Source organism: Sphaeramia orbicularis, chromosome 9, assembly GCF_902148855.1.
Source record: "Sphaeramia orbicularis chromosome 9, fSphaOr1.1, whole genome shotgun sequence".
NCBI lineage: Eukaryota > Metazoa > Chordata > Actinopteri > Kurtiformes > Apogonidae > Sphaeramia > Sphaeramia orbicularis.
The window spans coordinates 5,034,148-5,056,246 of record NC_043965.1 but is presented as its reverse complement, the minus strand read 5'-3'; the positions used below and the strand labels follow the sequence as shown (position 1 = coordinate 5,056,246).

Sequence of the window (22,099 nt, the reverse complement as noted above, 5' to 3'; positions counted from 1 at the left end):
TTGAAGGGTCAAACTCAAGGTCATCAATGTCTAGAACTTTTCCTCAGAAATTGCTGGTCAGATTCATTTCTAATTTCATATGTCTCTTCCCTGGGACAATGTCTTCAAAATTTGGTCGCACTTTTGAGAAATTTAGATTTTTGAATTTTTGGTAAATATTTGAAATATTGAAAATGTGTCTTTACTTATAATAGTCCATATATTGATGGTTTATAATATGTAAATGGTTATAGATATCAATTTAGTTACTATTGATCACTGACAGGAAGTCATATATGGACTTTGATTTGGTACAATGACCTTTGACCTTGAGTGACCTCGAAGGGTCAAACTCAAAGTCACATATGTCTACATTTCAACAGTCTTCTTCTCCTAAACTAATTTTCAGATTCATTTCAAAGTTTGTATGTATCTTTCTTGGGACAAGGTCGACAAAGATCATTCACAGTTTTGAGAAATTTAGATTTTTGAATTTTTGACAAATTTTTTGAAATATTAAAAATGTGCCTTTACTTCTAATGGTACATATTTTGATGACTTATAACGTGGAAATGGTTACAGATATCAGTATGATTACTTCTGATCACTTATAGGAAGTCATTTATGAACTTTCATTTGGTACAATGACCTTTGACCTTGAGTGACCTTGAAGGGTCAAACTCAAGGTCATCAATGTCTAGAACTTTTCCCCAGAAGTTGCTGGTCAGATTTGTTTCTAATTTTATATGTATCTTCCCTGGGACAATGTCTCCAAAATTCGGTCACAGTTTTGAGAAATTTACATTTTTGAATTTTTGATAAATATTTGAAATATTAAAAATGTGTCTGTACTTATAATAGTCCATATATTGATGGTTTATGATATGTAAATGGTTATAGATAACAATTTAGTTACAACTGATCACTGACAGGAAGTCATATATGGACTTTGATTTTGTACAATGACCTTTGACCTTGAGTGACCTTGAAGGGTCAAACTCAAGGTCACCAATGTCTAGATTTCAACAGTCTTCTTCTCTGAAACAGCTTTTTGGATTAATTTAAAAAAAAAGTGTCTTCCTTGGGACAATGTCAACAAACTTCGTTCACAGTTTTGAGAATTTTTGATTTTTGATTTTTTTTTTTACAAATTACTGAAACATTATGAATGTTCCTTTCCTTCTAATGGTCCATATTTGGATAGTTTATAACATTTAAATGGTGACCGATATCAATATAGTTCCTATTGATCACTGATAGAAGTCGTATATGGACTTTGACTGGATGAGTTGAGCTCTCCTCCAGTGAAAGTCCCGCCCACTTCTATAGTTAGATTGACCTGCATCCAGACCACAGGACCGGAACATCGAACAGAACCTGACGACCTCACACTTTCAACTGGGGATTGATTCACATCGAACAGGACGCTGACATCCAGTACAAGGACACTGATCCTATTTTTTTGTTTATCATCTCACTTCAGCAGCAATGAAGAAACTGTGTAATGAACTGTACATTTTACAAAACAGTATTGATGAGAAAAACAATGAAAATATCGACCTTTACAAGTCTGTGCAAAACACACTACAGGACGCTGGTTTTAGTGATTGAAGTTCAGTCAAAGTGAAAAATACTAAAACAAACATCCAGCATGTTCCTAAATCCATCCTTTCATGTCCAGACTCTTCTATATACAGTCTGTCAGTGGATACAGGATAAAAACCTCCCCTCACATTGTCCAAAAACAGCCCAGGCTCCTGTAAATCAGTCTAGTTGAGGCCGTGCAGGTTATTTACGAGTGTCCGTTGCTCAGTCTGTTTACATACATACATATGCATGAGGCTGTAGTCGGCTTGTCTGACAGCGATATGGTAATGTTGGACCTGGCCTTGGAGAGGCGCCTGCCATGGTTTAATCAGCCGTCCCACAATGCCTCACCTCTGCACTGCACAAAATCCAACTCTGATTTGTCTCATTTCTAGTCCAAAATATCTCATCACACTTAAAATCAGACAGAATCACCTAAAGAGGAACTTTTCAGTGAGATATAAGAACTGATTTTTAGACAATAGATCTGGAAAATCTGATTTCCAGAAATCTTACCAAGGTGATTTTCACTTGTTCCATCGGCAGATTTTTTATGCTTAATTCAAGATTAAATAATTTATTTTTTTTTTTTTTTTTGGCTATTTCAATTTTTTTTTTTTTTTTTTTTTTTGCCTAATTAAAGATTTTTTTTTTGTTTAATTCAAGATATTTTGTTTCATAATTCATGTTTTTTTTTTTTTTTGCTTGATTCAATTTTTTTTGCTTAATTCAAGATTTTTTTTTGCTATTTCAAGATTTTTTTGCTTAATTCAAGAATTTTTTTTTTGCTGAATTCAAGATTTTTTTTTTTTTTTTTTTTTTGCTGAATTCAAGATTTTTTTTTTTGCTATTTCAAGATTTTTTTTGCTTAATTCAAGATTTTTTTTGTTTAATTCAAGATAAATTCTTTTGCTTAATTCAAGGGTGTTTTTTTTTTTTTTTTTACTTAATTCAAGATTTTTTTTTGCTTAATTCAAGATTTTTTTTAATTCAAGATTTATTTTTGCTATTTTAATTTTTTTTTGTTTAATTCAAGATAATTTTTTGCTTGATTCAAGGTTTTTTTCTGCTTTATTCAAAAAAAATTATTATTTTTTGCTTAATTCAAGATTTTTTTTTTAATTCAAGATTTTTTTTTTTGTGCTTAATTCGAAGATTTTTTTTTGCTATGTCAAGATTTTGTTTTTGCTTATTTCAAGATTTTTTTGGCTAAATTCAATTTTTTTTTTTTTTTTTTTTGCTTAATTCACACAAAAAGAAATCTGCCAATGGAACAAGTGAAAATTATCTTAGTAAGATTTCATGAAATCAGATTTTCCAGATCTATTGTCTAAAAATCAGTTCTTATGTCTCACTGAAAAGTTCCTCTTTAGGTGATTCTGTTGTATTTTAAGTGTGATGAGATATTTGGACTAGAAATGAGAAAAATACACTTGGTCAGATTTAGATTTTTTCTAGTGTGAGTTATGTTTTGTGTCGCTAAAACCAGTTGAGTCCTTTTCATTTTCATGGCAAAGAGCTTATTTTAGCATTCTGAAAGAGCCTGTAATTCAGTGTTTTTCAACCTTGGGATCGGCACCCCACGTGGGGTCACCTGGAATTCAAATGGGGTCGCCTGAAATTTCTAGTAATTGATCAAAATTTTAAAAAAACAAACAAACTTACTTATAAAAAAATATATGGTGAGTTGACAGAGACAATCCCAATTCATAAAAGACAAACTGTGAGTGTGAAACTGCAGCACTGTGGTTCTGTTTATCTGTCAGATGTTCATTGTGGTCAGTTTCAGATGCTGCAGCTCTTTCATAATTCATAGTTTGAGTTCTTGTTTGTTCAGTATTAATTGTCAGCCTTGGAAATCACAGCTGGACTGACTGTACATATCCTGACCAAGGAAAATCAAAATTCCCACTTTGTGCAGTAATCTACACCTGGATTTACTGCCTCCGTCCAGAATAATATACATTATATAGACTAAATGTGTCTAAAATTAACCTTTATTATGACATGATCAAAAACAAATTAATTTTAGCAAAAAAGTGTCTGATTTTTGAATGTCTGGGGTCGCCAGAAATCTGTCACGAGCCAAAAAAAAGGTGTGAAACCACTGCAGTCATTTGTCTCGGAGTGTTTTTGTCCCTAATATTTCTTGGTGTGTCCTGTACTCGTCTGTGTGAGTGGAACAGTACGGTGGGTGGTCTGAACATGAGCGGTGCACTACAATCACTACACTGTTGTTTTATCTCTGCTCCTGGTTCAACATATCTGGGACTGTGTGTTCAGGCTCTGGAGGATCGGGTGACGGAGATAACGCCGGCAGCGCTGTCCTTTATCGACACTGAGACTCCCAGCGAGAAGCTCATCTACAACATCACCAAACCCCTCCCCCCAGGACAAGGTCAGTAAACGAACACACCCAGACGGAAGCGGAACAGTCTCAGTTCTAGCAGAGGAACCAGGTTTATGAGCAGACTAGGGATGAAACCATATGAATTTCACATCATGGTTATTGTGACCAAAATTATCACGGTTCTCATTATTATGGCGGTATTGTTGAAGTGTGGTCCAAATGTTCAGAAAGTACTTGTACACACACTGAAATAATTTGAAAAAAAAACAAACAAACAAAATAATAGGCACAATGTACTTTCTGTTGCAGAAACATTCAAATATTAACATGTAAACATCAAAACTACAAATGTGCATTAGATATATGTATTTATGTGTATTTTGTCTACTTTGTTTTTAGTGTATTTTTGCATGTTTTTTGTGTACTTTAGTGTATTTTTGCTTATTTTTAGTATACTTTGGTACACTTTTAGTGTATTTTTGCATACTTTTTGAATGCTTTAGTGTATTTTTGCATATTTATTGTATACTTTTGTGCGTTTTTAGTGTATTTTTCCATATTTTTGTATATTTTAGTGTATTTTTGCATATTTTTAGTGTAGTTTAGTATATTTTAGTGTATTTTTGCATATTTTTGTATACTTTAGTGTATTTTTGCTTATTTTTAGTATACTTTGGTATGTTTTTAGTGTATTTTTGCATATTTTTTTGTATACTTTAGTGTATTTTTGCATATTTATTATATACTTTTGTATGTTTTTACTGCATTTTTCCTTTTTTTTTTTTTTTATATTTTAGTGTATTTTTGCATGTTTTTAGTGTAGTTTAGTATATTTTAGTGTATTTTTGCATATTTTTTGTATGCTTTAGTGTATTTTTGCATATTTTTTGTATACTTTAGTGTATTTTTCATATTATTGTATAGTTTTGTATGTTTTTAGTGCATTTTCCATATTTTTTGTATATTTTAGTGTATTTTTGCTGATTTTTTTATATACTTTAGTGTATTTTTGCTGATTTTTAGTATACTTTGGTATGTTTTTAGTGTATTTTTGCATATTTTTTGTATATGAAACATTTTAAAAATTAAGTCTACACCCACGCATTACATAGCATTAGTTTACACATGCATTACATAGCATTAATTCACATATACAGTAAACAGTTTAAAAGTTAAAAAAAAAAAAAAAAAAAAAATTCTGACACTTTTATTGCAAAAAAAAAACTCATATTGCAAAAAAAAACTCAAATAAAAATAAATAAATCTGGGCCTATCATCACTCTAGTCTTAAAGGGCTAATGGAAGTGTGTTCCCAGTTGTGGTTCTCCATGCATTGTGTTCGTTCAGTCTTACTCAGCAGCTTCATGTTTCAGAAGAAAAAAGGCTTAAATATCGGCTGTGCGTCTGGACATTTATAAAAATGAGTCGTTGATTTCTTTTGTGTTGGATGTAATGTGCAGTTCACAACCGTAGCCATTAATTTCAGCGGCGGCCCATTTGACAGACTGGTGTATCATTTCCAGCTCTGTGTCTAATGGAAGGACAGAACGATTTACAATGAGTCACATTCATCAGCTGATGGACTGACAAATTTGAGTAGAAATCGTTTAGAACGGAGCCAATGAGGACGAGGACGGCTCCAGATGAACATGTGCCTTTTGTCATAAACGTCGTCCTGGACTTAATTCGACTAGACTCCTGCAGCGTCAGCACCAGCTGTGGTTTGTTCTGAAAGGTGTGGGGTAGGAGCAGAGCAAGGTTATTATCGTTAACGAAAACTAACGAAATGACCAAACTAGAATTGAAAAAAACATTTTGGTGAACTGAAATAAATAAATAAAAACTCTAATTAAAAGAAAAAAAACGATAACTGACTGAAAGTGTGACATTTATGGATAAAATTCACTTCATTTTCGTTTTTGTCAATGTCAGATTGATATAAAATTGATTTATTTTTAATTTATTTCACTCGAGCAATTTTAGCTAGCGGCACCATACGACACTTTGTGGTCCGTCACTTGTTGTTTAGAGTCGTCTTCTGGTCTCCACTCTACCTGGAAACATGGAGACTAAAGTTGGGAGAAAGCAGCAGAGTATTTGAATATGACGGAGAAGAAGAGAAAAGATATAAATCTAAACTGAAGCTAAGCATTTAGAAAAAAATTAAAACTAATAAAAACTAGCAAACCTGCTCTAAAAACGAACTGAGACTGAATTAGAGAAAAAAAAAAAGTAAAAACTAAGTAAAACTAAACTATAATGAAAAATCCAAAACTATTATAACCTTGGAACAGAGGTGGTAAAAGTACTCACATTCTGTACTTAAGTAAAAGTACAGCTACTTGTGTGAAAAAATACTCTCATAAAAGTAGAAGTACTGATTCAACTCCTTTACTTAAGTGAAAGTAAAAAAAAAAATACAACTTCTCAATTGTAATAAAGTACAAAAGTAAAAAGTAAAACTGCATTTTTGCCATGAAAGAAACAATATTTATTTCACGAGACAAAATCATAAAAGTTTCTGATTTTCCCTCTGAAGCGATGTATTTTCCGTACTGTCACATCTGTTTAGTTCGAAAAAAGTAACGAGCCTATTCTGAGAATGTAAGGAGTAGAAAGCAAGGTTCTAATAGTTTTGGATTTTTCATTATAGTTTAGTTTTATTTAGTTTGGACTTTTTTTTTCTCTAATTCAGTTAGTTTTAATTCGTTTTTAGAGCAGGTTTGCTAGTTTTTATTAGTTTTAATTTTTTTCTAAATGCTTAGTTTTAGTTTCGTTTCAGTATTAATTTTAGTTTTGTCGTATCTTTTATCTTCTTCGTCATCGTATTCAAATTAATCCCAGACAGAATTCTGCTGCTTTCTCCCAACTTTAGTCTCCATGTTTCCAGGTAGAGTTCGGACGATAAGAGGACTCTAAAACTACAAGTGACGAAAAGTGACGGACCGTGAAGTGTCGTATGGTGCCGCTAGCTAAAATTGCTAGAGCGAAATAAATCGATTTCGTATCAATCCAACGTTGACATAGACGAAAACGCAGGGAATTTTATCCACAATTTTTATCTGTTTTAGTTAGTTTTGTAAGCTCACAATACAGTTTCAGTCAGTTATCGTTTTTTTCTTTTAATTATAGTGTTTATTTATATCAGTTAACGAAAATGTTTTTACAATTCTAGTTTTCGTCATTTCGTTAGTTTTCGTTAACGATAATAACCTTGGTATAAAGTACAGATATTTATGCAAAAATGTAGGGAGTAAAAGTAAAAAGTTACCAGAAAAATAAATACTCAAGTAAAGTACAGATACTTAAAAAAAATCTACTTAAGTACAGTAACAAAGTACTTATACTTCGTTACTTCCCACCTCTGGGTAGGAGATCCTGGAAAAACGGTTCGAGTAAGCTACATTTTGAAAATACACAATTCAAAAGTCCAAACCCCTTTCTTCAGATTTCACCCCGAAGCCACGCCTCCAGAGTACCTGATTGGACTCGCAGAGGGGGGAGGGACAAATGGCAGTTGAGTTTGATTGACATGTCACCGTTCAATCATTTGGATAGGCCAGTTAAAATGATTGGATGGTGTTTTTTCAGTCCTGTATGTTCCGCAAATGATTAAATTTTTTTATATTTGTGTTAGAGGATTTAATTAATCGGTTGCAATCGGGGTGTGAAGGGAATTTTAAGCAATTTAGTAAAAATGTGGAAAACAGGAAAACATTGCCTACCCTACCTTTAACTACACAGATATGCTTTTCTTTTTTTTTTTTTTTTTTTTTTTTTTGTTCAGACAAGGTATAGTAACTGTCAAGCAGGTAACATCTTAAAACTATACCTGGTCTGAACAAAAGAAAAAAGGAAAGTGTAATTACATTAACAGAAGACAAAATGAACGCCATTAACCTTAGCCTTAGTTGTGTAAAACCGGTTCAATACAGCTTCAGTTAGTTTTTATTTGTATTTCAAGTACAAAGTGTATTTTTCCTCTGTCTTTTCCATAATAATAATAATAACTACCTTGATTGCAGGATCAGCTAATGCACAGGTGACAAACATGCGGCCCGGGGGCCAAATCCAGCCCACCAAAGGGTCCAGTCCGGGCCTAGGGATGATTTTGTGAAATGCAGAAATTACACTAAGATATGAACAATCCTTTTAGTTCCGGTTCCACATTCAGACCAATTCAATCTCAAGTGGGTCAGACCAGTCAAATACTATCATAACAATACATAAATAATGACAACTCCAAATGTTTCTCTATGTAAATGTAAATATTTTCACGTATGTACACTAAAACAAAGTATAATTTTGCAAAAAAAAATGTGAATAACCTGAACAAATATGAACAACCTGAAATGTCTTCAGAGAAATAAGTACAATTTTAACAATATTCTGTTTGTTATTAAATGTTTTGTGTGTTTGTAGATCCACTGTGATCTGTAAGTTATAACGTACATGTGGAAATGGCAGAATATTGAGGCAGAATATTGTTAAAATTACACTTTTTTTTCAGTTTGTTCATGTTATTCACATCTTTTGAAAGGATAGTTTGCAGATGTAAACCTTTTCATAATGTAAATTATTTTTTTTGCTCTAAAACAGAGAAAGTTTGGAGTCGACATTATTTCTATATTATTATGTTGTTATTTTACTGGTTCGGCCCACTTCAGTTCAAATTTAGCTGAATGTGGAACTGAACTAAAAATGAATTTGACAGCCCTGCCTTAAATCATTCAACTCAGCGATACCAAAAACAGACGTTACGGACTGGTCATCTCACCGTCTAACTCCCAATATTTCCCCAAGTTTTCTCCTCAGTACCCTTTTTTTTTTTATAAATCCTAAACCATCTTGACCCAGTTCACAACAGAGCGTATCTATAAATCATGAGTTGAGTCAATTTATGCACATGTTCCAGGACATTTTCACTGCCATCACCTTTTAATATTACCTCGAACAGGCAAAGCAGACACTTCAATGAATCACAACCACAGTTTATGCACAAAAACCTACTTGTTGTTGCAAGTAATTGAAGTCTTTGATATGCGGTTTTATTCGGTGACACAAATAAAGTCTGTTCAATAAATGATCTACAGTTTTAACCTGAAAAGTGTTGATGTGCATCTGAGGGAATTAGGTGATATTTTACAAAGAAAGATGCGGAAATACGGAAAATCAAAGCTGTTAAACCACTTACACTCTCTAAAGCGAGTCAGACCAGTAAAAGAATAAAATAATAACCTATAATTTGTTTGAGCTGTTGTCCTCAATAGACTGAAGGATAGCTTCTGTCCCACAGCTATCACCACAATAAACACTGTAATACCACCGAGTTTTACTGCAGTATCTCATTATATTCAATACAATGTGCAATATCTGTTTACAGTTTACAGTCTCTCCCATTATTATTCTCACACTATTTATCTTCACCTGTCTATCTTCTCATCACAGTTGCACTATTTCTCATGTTATTTGCACTATTTAAATTCTGTTTTTTTACAAATATTCTTTGTTTGCATTATTTTTTTATGTAAATTGCCAGGGATGTACCGATACCTGATACTGGTATCGGGTACTGAGTGTTGTGTTCAGGGTGTGATTTGTCACAGAAAACAGATAGGGGATGTTTTTGGTTGTTTTTTTGTTTTGTTTTTTTGTCGGGGGGCAGTTATATTTGATTTGATTTATTTATTTATTTCGAACATGCAAAAAAAAAACAAAACAAACAAAATAAAAACAAAATAAAACATTCAAATGGACAGAATCAATCTCCAAGCACATACAAGTCTGATTTTGCTATGGTCGAAAAGGAGTAGGAAGAAGTATGAACTTATTTAATCCTACCCCTCAGTTTTTATTTTTATTTTTATTTTATTTTATTAATATTATTATTTATTTATTTTTATTCATTTTTATTTTGGGGGGGGTTTTATGTGTTGTTTTTAATCACCTTTTACGTGTTTCTTTTATACTGTTTTAAATGGGTTTCTTTTTCCCTGTCATTGCATTTCAATGTCCTGTGTGACGCACCTTGAATTGCCTTGTTGCTGAAATGTACGATACAAATAAACTTCCCTTGCCTTTGGCACAAGAGGGGGTAAAATGGCTCTGACTGATAATAAGGTTGCTGACCCCTGCACTGGACACACAAATGCTGGGCCCCATGAAGTTGTCATGTTACACCCCCCCTTTACAGCGCCCCAGTGCATGGGGACATTCGCGAATTCTGAGACTTCCGACAGTTCGGTTCAGGTGAACGTTAGTGTCAGTAATGTCGGATGTAGGTGGAAGAAAACTGTCACAACCTATAGAATTATGTTTGTGCCAGTTTCTTGAGCGAGCAACGATAGATTCTGAGCACACAATTAGAGATTTTGAGCACATAAAAATATATTTTGCGAGCACATCAATTATATTTCAAAAAGAAATTACACTTGAGCGAACAAAAATCGATATTGTGCTCCATAAATGCGTTTGCATGTTAGTTTTACTCATAATGTTCTCTCACAATTCTTTCCATGGCGCACAAAACAGACCGCTGCGCTCGCTCACTTTCCCCTTCCCTCTCTCGCTCAACCTCCCTCTCCCTGCGCGCTCAGGTTGTCGTGTCCGCACGCTCAACTTGACACACACGTTACAATTGTGCCACAAAACCAACCAATCGGAGAGCTTGCGGAAGTACACTCTGATTGGCTGTTCGCTCTCCAATTAGCTCGCTAGTTACATTTACCCGAGACAATAATTATAATAATAATAATAAATACTGACCAAAGTTTGTGTAGAATCAATTCCTCCTCTTCCGATCCGTGTCTGTCTCATCGAGGCGCTTTTTTTTTGGGGTAAATGTAACTAGCGAGCTAATTGGAGAGCGAACAGCCAATCAGAGTGTACTTCTGCAAGCTCTCCGATTGGGTGGTTTTGTGGCACAATTGTAACGTGTGTGTGAAGTTGAACGTGCGGACACGAAAACCTGAGCGCGCAGGGAGAGGGAGGTGAGCGAGAGAGGGAAGGGGAAAGTGAGCGAGCGCAGCGGTCTGTTTGTGCGCCATGGAAAGAATTTGTGAGAGAACATTATGAGTAAAACTAACATGCAAACGCATTTATGGAGCACAATATCGCTTTTTGTTTCGCTCAAGCGTAATTTCTTTTTGAAATATAATTGATGTGCTTGCAAAATATATTTTTATGTGATCAAAATCTCTAATTGTGTGCTCAGAATCTATCATTGCTCGCTCAAGAACTGGCACAAATATAATTCCATAACAACCTGCTGGTATTTACATTGGTTGGTTGCGCCACGCCCCCCCCCCCCCCCCCCCCCCCACCGGATGAAAATCATTGAGCAAAAAATTGCACCCTTTGTGTAATAATATTCATACCTGTAAAGTGCTCCGATACAAACACACCGGTATCACTTGACGTCAGTGTGCCGTTCACCTCATAGTTCAGCAGGTATGCAGCTGAGGAGTAAAGTCAGCAGTGTGGAGATTTTTTAAAATATACGACGGTGACAAAAGTAACAGTGACTGCAAGTTACGTTAAAGACGCAGACGGATACAGACCGTCCGTCCTCTGCGTACATTCAGTACGTATGTGTGAGGTCTAAACTATCTGTTTTTCCTGTTTCAGGCGCTATCGAGCATCGTGACAGACCCCACGTCCACGTGAAACATTTCACTCAAGACGACGTAGACAACGGAAAGATCATCTACAGACCTCCTCAGGCCCCGACACACCTCCAGGAGCTCTACCAGTACTCGTTCATCGGTGAGATTCACACTCAGTTTAGGTTTCAGATAAGTGTCTGTTTTTACACCAACATAAGACGTAGTTAAAGTTTCACCACAACACACTTAAACTTTATGTCATTTATAAATATTTATTCCTCACATTTAAGAAAAAGTTGGAACAGGAGCAGTGTAGGACTATGAGATTAGATTAGATTACATTAAAGTAGACTGGATTAAATTAGAGTAGATTGGAATAGATTAAACTTCATGGATCCCACAGTGGGCAAAACAAACCATACAAGCGGTTCCAGGTACAACAAAACCCCGCCACCTCGCACATATTGTATCTTATTTTGGCTTCGCTCCATCTGATGTCATCATGTCTATGCCTGTATAGACATAGACGGCATAGGACTAATTTCATCCATGTATAAGTAATGGGGAAAAAAATCATAAAAAAATGTAACTTTGATCTACTTTTCCCAAAAGGTAATCACATCTATTCTGGATCACTGGCAATCTATAAACCCTTTTTTTTTTTTTTGTTTTTTTTTGTTTTTTTGTTTTTTTTTTGGGGGGGGGGGGTCGTAAATAGTAAAACTCCATAGGCATGGACAGCATAGGCAATTTAACCATTATAAGAAATAAGGGGAAAAAAGATTTTAAAAATTCATAAAATATTTGAACTTTGACCTACTTTTCCCAAAATGTAATCATCATTCTGGGTCACTGGTAATCTATAAACCTTTTTTTTTTTTTGTTGTTGTTGTTGTTTTTTTGGGGGGGGGGGGGGGGGGGGGTTGTAAATAATAAAACTTAATAGGCTATATACAAATTAACATAACAGTAGAATTGCAATATGTCAGACAGATTATAATATAATGAAGTAACAACAAACCCGCCCCCTGCACATATTTTGCCCATTATAAGTAAATGGGAAGATTTTAAAAAAATCTTAAAATTTAAACTTGGACCTACTTTTCCCAAAATGTAATCACATCTATTGGGTCACTGGCAATGTATAAACCCAATTTGGTCTGAATTCAACCAATAGTTTTGCTGCTAAAGTGTTAACAAACAAACAAACAAACCAACAACAATACCCCTTGCCTCCCCTTCGGGGGTGGGGGTGGTAATAAAAATAATAATTACACTGGGTTACAAAAAAAGGTTTTTTGCAAGTTGTCTAGGTTTTTCAACTGAATTAGAACCATTTTGCACGCTAAATCCAACAATGACATCTGTTTTTCACAATCAGGTCAGGTTTTTTTGCTAATTTGATTTTGAAAAATTTCATCTTCTCACAAAATATATAAATTAATACCAAAATAAGATTGGTACAGCCACTTTATGAAACTTGTGACTTGATTCCTGTTAGGTACAATGGTGTAATTCAGCGCAGATGTAGCAGAATACGTCAGGCTTATTTTGCAAGATCTTCTAGTCGAAGCCATTTCATTTACCGGTAATATTAACTCTTTCAGTGCCATGGGCCGATTTAAATCGGCTTTACGAATACAACCTTTAAGTGCCACGGGCCGATCAGATCGGCTTTGAGTACACGCCATATTTGTGTACAAAACCAACCATCCACCCCCATTTCTTTCTCACATTTCGATGACGTTCTTTCAAATCTTCTGCAAATTACAATCAATAATGAATCGGCTGCGTCCGGTGCGTTTTGAATCTAAGTAGCAATCGGTCGGAGTTACGAGCGGTTTTGACCAGGAAGAGCTCACGTTTCGTTTTCTGCTTGGGAAATTTATGAATGAATTTATGAATGAAATCATATGCAAATTAGATGACCATTTTGTAGTAATCCGTAAACACAGCAATCTGTCAAAAACCAGTCCCATCTGCTAGAAATTGAATTCTGATGACGATTCAGACTTCGATTATAAAATGATGCGAAATACACTCCTGAAAAACGGCCCCAAATTCTGTGGCACTTTTAAGGCTTATAGCCCCTTAACTGTCTGGCACCGAAAGAGTTAAAAAAAACATTCATCATAAATTGGCAAAAGTCAAATCTTCAGAACTCGTTATTGCAAGAATATGAAAGAATTTTGTATCAGATGATGTGAACATGCCATAATGTAAGCAAAAATGTTAAAAAGCCAATATGTAGCAAGTTCAGAAAGTTGACCTGATTGAGCAAAATTAATGTGATTTTTGGATTCAGCACACCAAAATTATCCTAAATCAGCTCAAAAAACTTAAACAATAAATTTGTTGTTGACCAGTGTAATAGTCATAAATAAAACTCCACAGGCTATATACAGTGACATAAAAGTAGAATTACAATATGTCAGACAGATAATGATCTAATGAAATAATAATGCTGTGATGAGTTCATGAATGATTTTATTTAGGATTTGGCCAAAAAGCAGCATCCTGGAAACGGTCTAAGATGGGCCGAGGACCACCAGTTTGACAAAAATATGTGAGAAAATGATAGAAACGTGTAAAACCAATGTCCACAATGAACAGTATGATGTAATAGTGATGGTACGTGGTGAACATGTGTGACAGGACAGGTGAGAGTGGAGTCTGTTCTATTGGATTTGCTGTTATTAGAAACACAGTAACAGCCTCACACTGATAGACAATAACCGTTAAACACCGCAGCAGAATGATGCATTACTCACAACATCACCGGCGTTATTAAGACTTAATTATCTCGTTCCCACTCTCCACTTATTGATCTGGCGTCCATGCACCACTAACTCATGTTGTGTTCTAGTGTTTTTGGAGCGTTGTTTACCCCTGACGCCTGCATAATAACGCCGGCGAATATTCCCCAAGACGCAAAACTGAGAGTTTTTACCTGATGGGCTCGTCACCTCGGGGGATTTCCTCCTAATTAAAAACCGTTAATGAGTGTGTTTTTCTTTCTTTTTGTTTATTGCCTGTAGATGTAAGTATTTAGAAAATCAAATCTAATTGATGTGAAGCGGCTGCGGTGTTTATTTCTGGAGATGTTTCAGTCCAGTTGGTTTATATCGACCCTGAACTGAGCTGAGCTGAGCTGAGCGGTCCGCCGCCGCCGCCGCCGCCGCCACGCCGCCGCCGCCGCCCACCGTTACCTCAGACTCACTCTGCAGAAACCCAGCCAGTTCATCCCAGACACGTAGCACCGTATTAGGCTCCTATAAATAGTTTCACCGCAGAAAAGCAGCAGATTTAACCGCAGCGTATTATTTCCAGGTGATTATTATTGATACAGCCGCCGCAAATCTCAAATTCTCATGATTTATTCTGTAACCCGCGGTAACACACCCCACTTCTGTAATGAATGTCAGAATCGATGAGGTGCTGCGAGTGATTCATTACAAACCTGAGCTGAGCCGTTCACGAAACAACAGGAGAGCTGGGATTTTACATGTTCACCACACAAACACACCGACGTACCGTCTATTTGTAGTAATGAATATGTCATAAATCCATCAAACTGCAGGCGTGTTTTTACTATAAACCTCTGGCTTTTATGAATGATTGGATATAAACAGCGAATGCCTTTAGGTGTGTTTTATTTATAAGAAAACCATAAGTTACCACATGATCTGGATCAAATCTAATGCTTTAACCCTTTATAGGGCACTCATAGAAATAGTCTGAAATTAAAAATGTCAACCTTAGTGTGTTATTGGAGGGCAGTAACAAGAGTTTATAACGTTTGTGAAATGTTTCAAAAATTGTATTGTCATGTAGAAAAAAAAATACAGGTAAATGTAAAAAAAAAAATACAAGAAAAACACCTGTAGTATGGAAGGAACATGTGTTTTCAAACTGTTGCTCTGTCTTGTAATGTATGCGGAAATTACCAAAAATAGTCACTTGCCTGATAAAGGGTTAACCCTTTATAGTTCACTTATAGAAATACTCTGGAATTCAAAATGTCTGTTAGTGTGTTATTGGAGGACATACTTTAGTACTTTTGTGAGATTTTTCAAAATTTGTTTTGTTATGTAGAAAATCAAGGTGAATGAAGTGACCATATTGGCTCCGTATCCAAAATGACAAAAAAAAAAATAATAATAATAATACTCCAAGAAGTAAATATAAAAAAATACAAGAAAAACACCTGTATATGGAAGGAACATGTATTTTCGAACTGTTGCTCTGTCTTGTAATGTATGCAGAAATGACCAAAAACAGTCACTTGCCTGATAAAGGGTTAACCCTTTATAGTTCACTTATAGAAATACTCGAAAGATGAAAGAAGGTGAAAGAAGTGACCATATTGGTGTCTTACCCGTAAGTGAACAAAAAAACAAACAAAATCCAAGAAATAAATATAAGAAATACATAAAAATGCCTGTAATGTGAAATTGCTTTGTCTTGTGATGTATGCGGAAATTACCAAAAATAGTCACTTGCCCGATAAGAGTTAACCCCATATAGGGTACTTATAGAAATATTGTGAAATTAAAAATGTCTGTTAGCGTGTTATTGGAGGACGTAACAAGAGTTTATTATGATTGCAAAATTAAAAAAAAAAAAAAAATTGTATTATGTAGAAAATCAAGATGAATGAAGTTACCTTATTTGGTTCCTTATCCAAAATGACAAAAACAAAAAATAATAATAACACTCGAAGAACTAAATATAAAAAAATACAAGAAAAACACATGTAATGTGAAAGGAACATGTCTTTTACAACTGTTACTGTCACTGTCTTGTAATGTATGCGGAAATGACCAAAAATAGTCACTTGACCCTATATAGGACATTAATAGAAATACTCTGAAATTCAAAATGTGAACCTTAGCGGTTATTGGAGGACCTAACAAGACCTTATAACTTTTGTGAAATTTTTCAAAACTTTGTATTATGTAGAAAACCAAGGTGAATGAAGTTACCATATTGGTTCCTTACCTTGCTTGGCCAGCCATCCAGTTTCTTCGTGTATTCAGTACTGAGAAACAGTCTGGAATTGGGCCAGTCGCTGTGAAATCCAATCCAACTTAACTTGTAAAGCACTTTAAAATAACTGCAGTGGACCAAAGTGCTGTTCAGAAGAATAATTCAAACCAAAACAGAAGAATAAAACACAGAATAGATTTAAAGACATAGAAACTGTACACAAAAGAAAAAAGTGCTGTACGGAAGAATAAAAAAACCCAAATAAAAAGAATACAATACAAGAATAGATTAAAAAGCCATACAATTAAAAACAACCAAATAAATAAATAAAATAGATAAATAAGAACAATAACACTGGTCAACAACAAATTTATTGTTTCAGTTTTTTGAGCTGATTTAGGATCATTTTGGTGCTGAATCCAAAAATCACATTCATTTTGCTCAGTCAGGTCAACTTTCTGAACTATGCTACATATTGGCTTTTTAACATTTTTGCTTACATTTATGGGCATTTTCACATCATATGATACAAAATTCTTTCATATTTCTTGCAATAAATGAGTTCTGAAGATTTGACTTTTGCCAATTTATGATGAATGGTTTTTTTAATATTACAGGTGAATGAAATGGCTTCGACTAAAAGATCTTGCAAAAATAAGCCTGATGTATTCTGCTACAGATGCGCTGAATACACCATTGTACCTAACAGGAATCCTGTTAGAAAATGATTTTTTTTTTCTTTTAAAACCTATTTTGGGTGAGAAGTATTTAAAAAAAAATCAACTGATAAAGTCACAAAAATGTCATCAATTTTGTGAGAAGACCAAATTTTTCAAAATCAAATTAGCAAAAAAAAACCTGACCTGATTGAGAAAAACAGATGTCATTTTTAGATTTAGCGGTGCAAAATGGTCCGAATTCAGTTGAAAAAAAACCTAGACGACTTGCGAAAAACATTTTTTGTAACCCAGTGTGATAGATAAATAAGAACAATATGCACCATCTATTCTTTACTGACCAATCACAAGTCTGGGGGGGCGGGTGTCTCTCAATGCGCCTTCTCTTTGTCGCGAGTCAAAGTGAGTTCCGAGTCCATAAATCTCATTACGACAATTATTTGAACCCGTTGCTGAACAGCTGGCTTATCTTGTACCATCCAGTTTAATTAATAATTGAATCGTCAATAAGTCATCGATTTCAGCTCAAACCAAACCTTCAAAAGCTTAACTCGTTTATCAGCACCATCAGAAGATACACTGTAAGCCCGGATAAGTCGAGTTTACTCAAAAAATTTTGAGGCAAGTGATTGCACTTAAATATTGAGTAATGATCGACTAATCAGTTGTTTAAGTAGGTTCAACTTTAACGCTAAAAGTATTGAACTTAAACTATTAAGTAGAAAACACTAAAAGACAAGTTATTTGTACTTTAAATCTGTTGTAAAATCAATCCCACTATCCAACCATTCAACTCAGCATTTTAGGTTACACTGACTAATTTTCTCAATTGCAGCCAGATTAATTTATGAATGAATGAATGAATGTTTATTTCAGTTAAATACAAAATACAAAACACCTACATATTAAAAAAACAAACAAACATAAAATTAACACATTTTGTAACTGAAAAAGGAAGAAGCTGAAGCCTTATTTCTGCTTCTCCTATCCCCATCCTTAGTCCAAGTCCACACCTTAAGTTGCAGCAGATAAATACTTAAACTTAAATTATACTACATTCAGTGTAATAAGTTATTTTGTAATCATATTACTTTCATAGCCCTTCATAATTTGACCAATTAAATTCTTTTTGAAACTCAAACAGTGAGCTACACATTTCACTTCATCCTTCAGTTCGTTCCATAGCTTGACACCAATAACTGAAACACCTGATATTTAACGTTTGTTCTTACTTTACATTTTTCAAACACAAACGTCCCTCTTAAATTATAATGTCCTTCTCTTAACTTAAAATGTTCTGAATACAAAAAGGAAGGTTTTTACTTTTAACGCGAAACATAAATTCCATTGTTTTAAATAGACAATGTCAAAAAATTTTAGTAACCAGATTCTACAAAAAGTGGATTACTTGATTGGAGATAACCAGCTTTGTTTATGACTCTAATAGCTTTTTTTTTGGAGTTTAATTATTGGGTCTAAATTAGTTTTATACACATTGCCCCATATTTCCACATAGTATGACATAGATGGCATTACAAGTGAACAATACAACATCTGCAAACATTTTTTGCTTTGCATATGTTGTATTGTTCACTTGTAATGCCATATATGTCATACTATGTGGAAATATCATTGATTAAACAACTTTTCTAAGTTAATCAAACTCAAAATCCTATTCGTGACCATAATAGTTATGAAATTATTTAACTTCATATATTGTAGCATGAGTGGAAGTTTACTCAGTGTCATTGCCAGTACAGGAGTGCTTTTAATTTGGCAAGAAATTAAGATTTTTGTTCAATAACAGTCTTATATGAACAGTAAGCCATAGTTTCTTCTGGCTCTGACTCATGGTGCAGCTCTACAAAAATACAAAAACAAACACAAAAAGGCCAATAAACACTGATATACACACATTAACCCATAAAGACCCAAATATCCACCATCTACCAAAATCATATAAACTGTTCAATATCTGCTGATCCATTAATCCTATCAATCATGTACATAATTGGTGTAAATACAGTTTGTCATCTTTCATAGTCATCAGATATGACCATATTTGACATTCAGAGGCTCTGTAATTACCATGGAAACACCGTCATCCTCTACAACATTGATTCACCAGTAAAACCCATGGAGTTGGATCAATGACAGTGGATGGACACACTGGGTTTAAGTTCAGTTAATGAGAGATTTGACTGAAAAAGTCACTTTTCTTCAGTTTTCTCTATTTTTTGATAAAATAATTAACTTTACTCTGCGTTTTTATAAACATCGGCATGATTAGTAAATTAAATGTAGGTAAACACCAGATTTTCAACTGAAAAAACATAAAACACAGAGATACTATTATAATAAATGGTGATAAATTACATAACGACCGTTCATATAGAGACAATTTGATTTGGGAAATGACACAGATGTCGCACTGGGTCCTTATGGGTTAAATCCAAATGAACACTAACACCACAGCCCCGCTGAAACCCCTGCACATAAAAATAACACATGTTTCAACAACAGGCCCAATACCCACAATGCAATGCAAAGATAAAAAGGTGTGGTCATGACTAAAACTGAGTGATTTAATTCCATTCAACTTCAACTTTTTTGTACTTTCAACTATGTCTACAAATGAGTAGAATATACTGAACATTTTGTAGTAACATCATAAAACTGAAATCATTTAAGTGCATTGTAATTAAAGCATTTTAGTAAATACAAATTCCAGGCTTACGTTGTACAAATTAGTAGAATATACTTAACATTTTATATCAGGGCTGTCAAACTCATTTTAGTTCAGTTCCACATTCAGCTAAATTTGATCTGAAGTGGGCTGGACCAGTGAAATATAACATAATAATGTATAAATAATGTCAACTCCAACTTTTCTCTATGTTTTAGGAGCGAAAAAAAACGAAATTACATTGGTGAAAAGTTTTATATCTACAAAGTATCCTTTCAAAAGATGTGAATAACATGAACAAAACTGAAAAAAAGTGTAATTTTAACAATATTCTGCCTCAATATTCTGCCATTTCCACATGTACGTTATAACTTACAGATCACAGTGGATCTACAAACACATTTAATAACCAGGTAGAATATTGTTGAAATTGTACTTATTTCTCTTAAGATATTTCAGGTGGTTCATATTGTTCAGGTTATTCACATTTTTTGTGAAATTCTACTTTGTTTTAGTGTAAATACATGAAAATATAACATTTACAAAGAGAAACATTTGGAGTTGTCATTATTTATATGTTACTATGATAGTATTTGACTGGTCTGACCCACTTGAGGTGAATTGGTCTGAATGGGGAACCTGAACTAAAAGGATTGTTCATATCTTAGTGAAATTTTTGCATTTCACATATCATCCCAAGGGCCGGACTGGACCCTTTGGAGGGCCGGGTTTGGCCCCCGGGCCGCATGTTTGACACCTGTGATTTATAGTAATGTCATTAAACTGAAATCATTTAAGTGCATTGTAATTAAAGCATTTTAGTAAATACAAATTCCGGGCTTACAGAAAACAAATTAGTAGAATATACTTAACATTTTATAACAGGGCTGTCAAAGTCATTTTAGTTCAGTTCCACATTCAGCTAAATTTGATCTGAAGTGGGCTGGACCAGTGAAATAATAACATAATAATATAGAAATAATGTCGACTCCAAACTTTTCTCTATGTTTTAGAGCAAAAAAAATACTCAACTCAATGACTCAACTCATGATTTATAGATACGCTCTGTTGTGAATTGGGTCAAGATGGTTTAGGATTTATAAAAAAAAAATGGGTCCTGAGGAGAAAACTTGGGGAAATATTGGAGTTAGACGGTGAGATGACCAGTCCGTAACGTCTGTTTTTTGGTATCGCTGAGTTGAATGATTTAAGGCAGGGCTGTCAAATTCATTTAGTTCAGTTCCACATTCAGCTAAATTGATCTGCAGTGGGCCGAACCAGTAAAATAACAACATAATAATATAGAAATAATGTCGACTCCAAACTTTTCTCTGTTTTAGAGCAAAAAAAATAAATTTACATTATGAAAAGGTTTACATCTGCAAACTATCCTTTCAAAAGATGTGAATAACATGACAAACTGAAAAAAAGTGTAATTTTAACATATTCTGCCTCAATCTTCTGCCATTTCCACATGTACGTTATAAGTTACAGATCACAGTGGATCTACAACACATTTAATAACAGGTAGAATATTGTTGAAATTGTACTTATTTCTCTTAAGATATTTCAGGTGGTTCATATTGTTCAGGTTATTCACATTTTTTGTGAAATTCTACTTTGTTTTAGGTAAATACATGAAAATATTAACATTTACAAAGAGAAACATTTGGAGTTGTCATTATTTATATGTTACTATGATAGTATTTGACTGGTCTGACCCACTTGAGATTGAATTGGTCTGAATGTGGAACCTGAACTAAAAGGATTGTTCATATCTTAGTGAAATTTTTGCATTTCACATATTCATCCAAGGGCCGGACTGGACCCTTTGGAGGGCCGGTTTGGCCCCCGGGCCGCATGTTTGGCACCTGTGTTTTATAGTAATGTCATTAAACTGAAATCATTTAAGTGCATTGTAATTAAAGCATTTTAGTAAATACAAATTCAGAAAACAAGAAAACCGAAAACAAATGAAGCTGTTTGTGTTTAACATTTCGAGTCAGTATCATGTGTCTGGATAAATACGTCTGGAGTTTGATTATTTGTGAGTTGGAATCATGAGTGGAGGACAGAGTCTTCGTTATGTTTTCTCTTATAAAGTGTGTGACTGGAGAACTCTCCCAGTTTATTGTGGTTGGTACAAAACACTGGTACTTTTCTTCTCCCGTCTTTAATTTTTAACACCACAGCAGGATAAATTCACATCAGTGTGGCAGCCCTGCTC

At 34.2% G+C, this 22,099-nt stretch overlaps 1 protein-coding gene across 1 annotated transcript in view; it reads left to right on the top strand.

The window, feature by feature from the left end:
• fras1 (Fraser extracellular matrix complex subunit 1) overlaps window positions 1-22,099 on the top strand; it is a 1,008,712-nt gene that overhangs the window by 676,702 nt on the left and 309,911 nt on the right. The window contains exons 32-33 of the mRNA XM_030143455.1: window positions 3,850-3,964; window positions 11,543-11,680. Coding sequence (XP_029999315.1) covers window positions 3,850-3,964; window positions 11,543-11,680 — 253 coding nt within the window. The remainder of the gene's footprint in view (window positions 1-3,849; window positions 3,965-11,542; window positions 11,681-22,099) is intronic.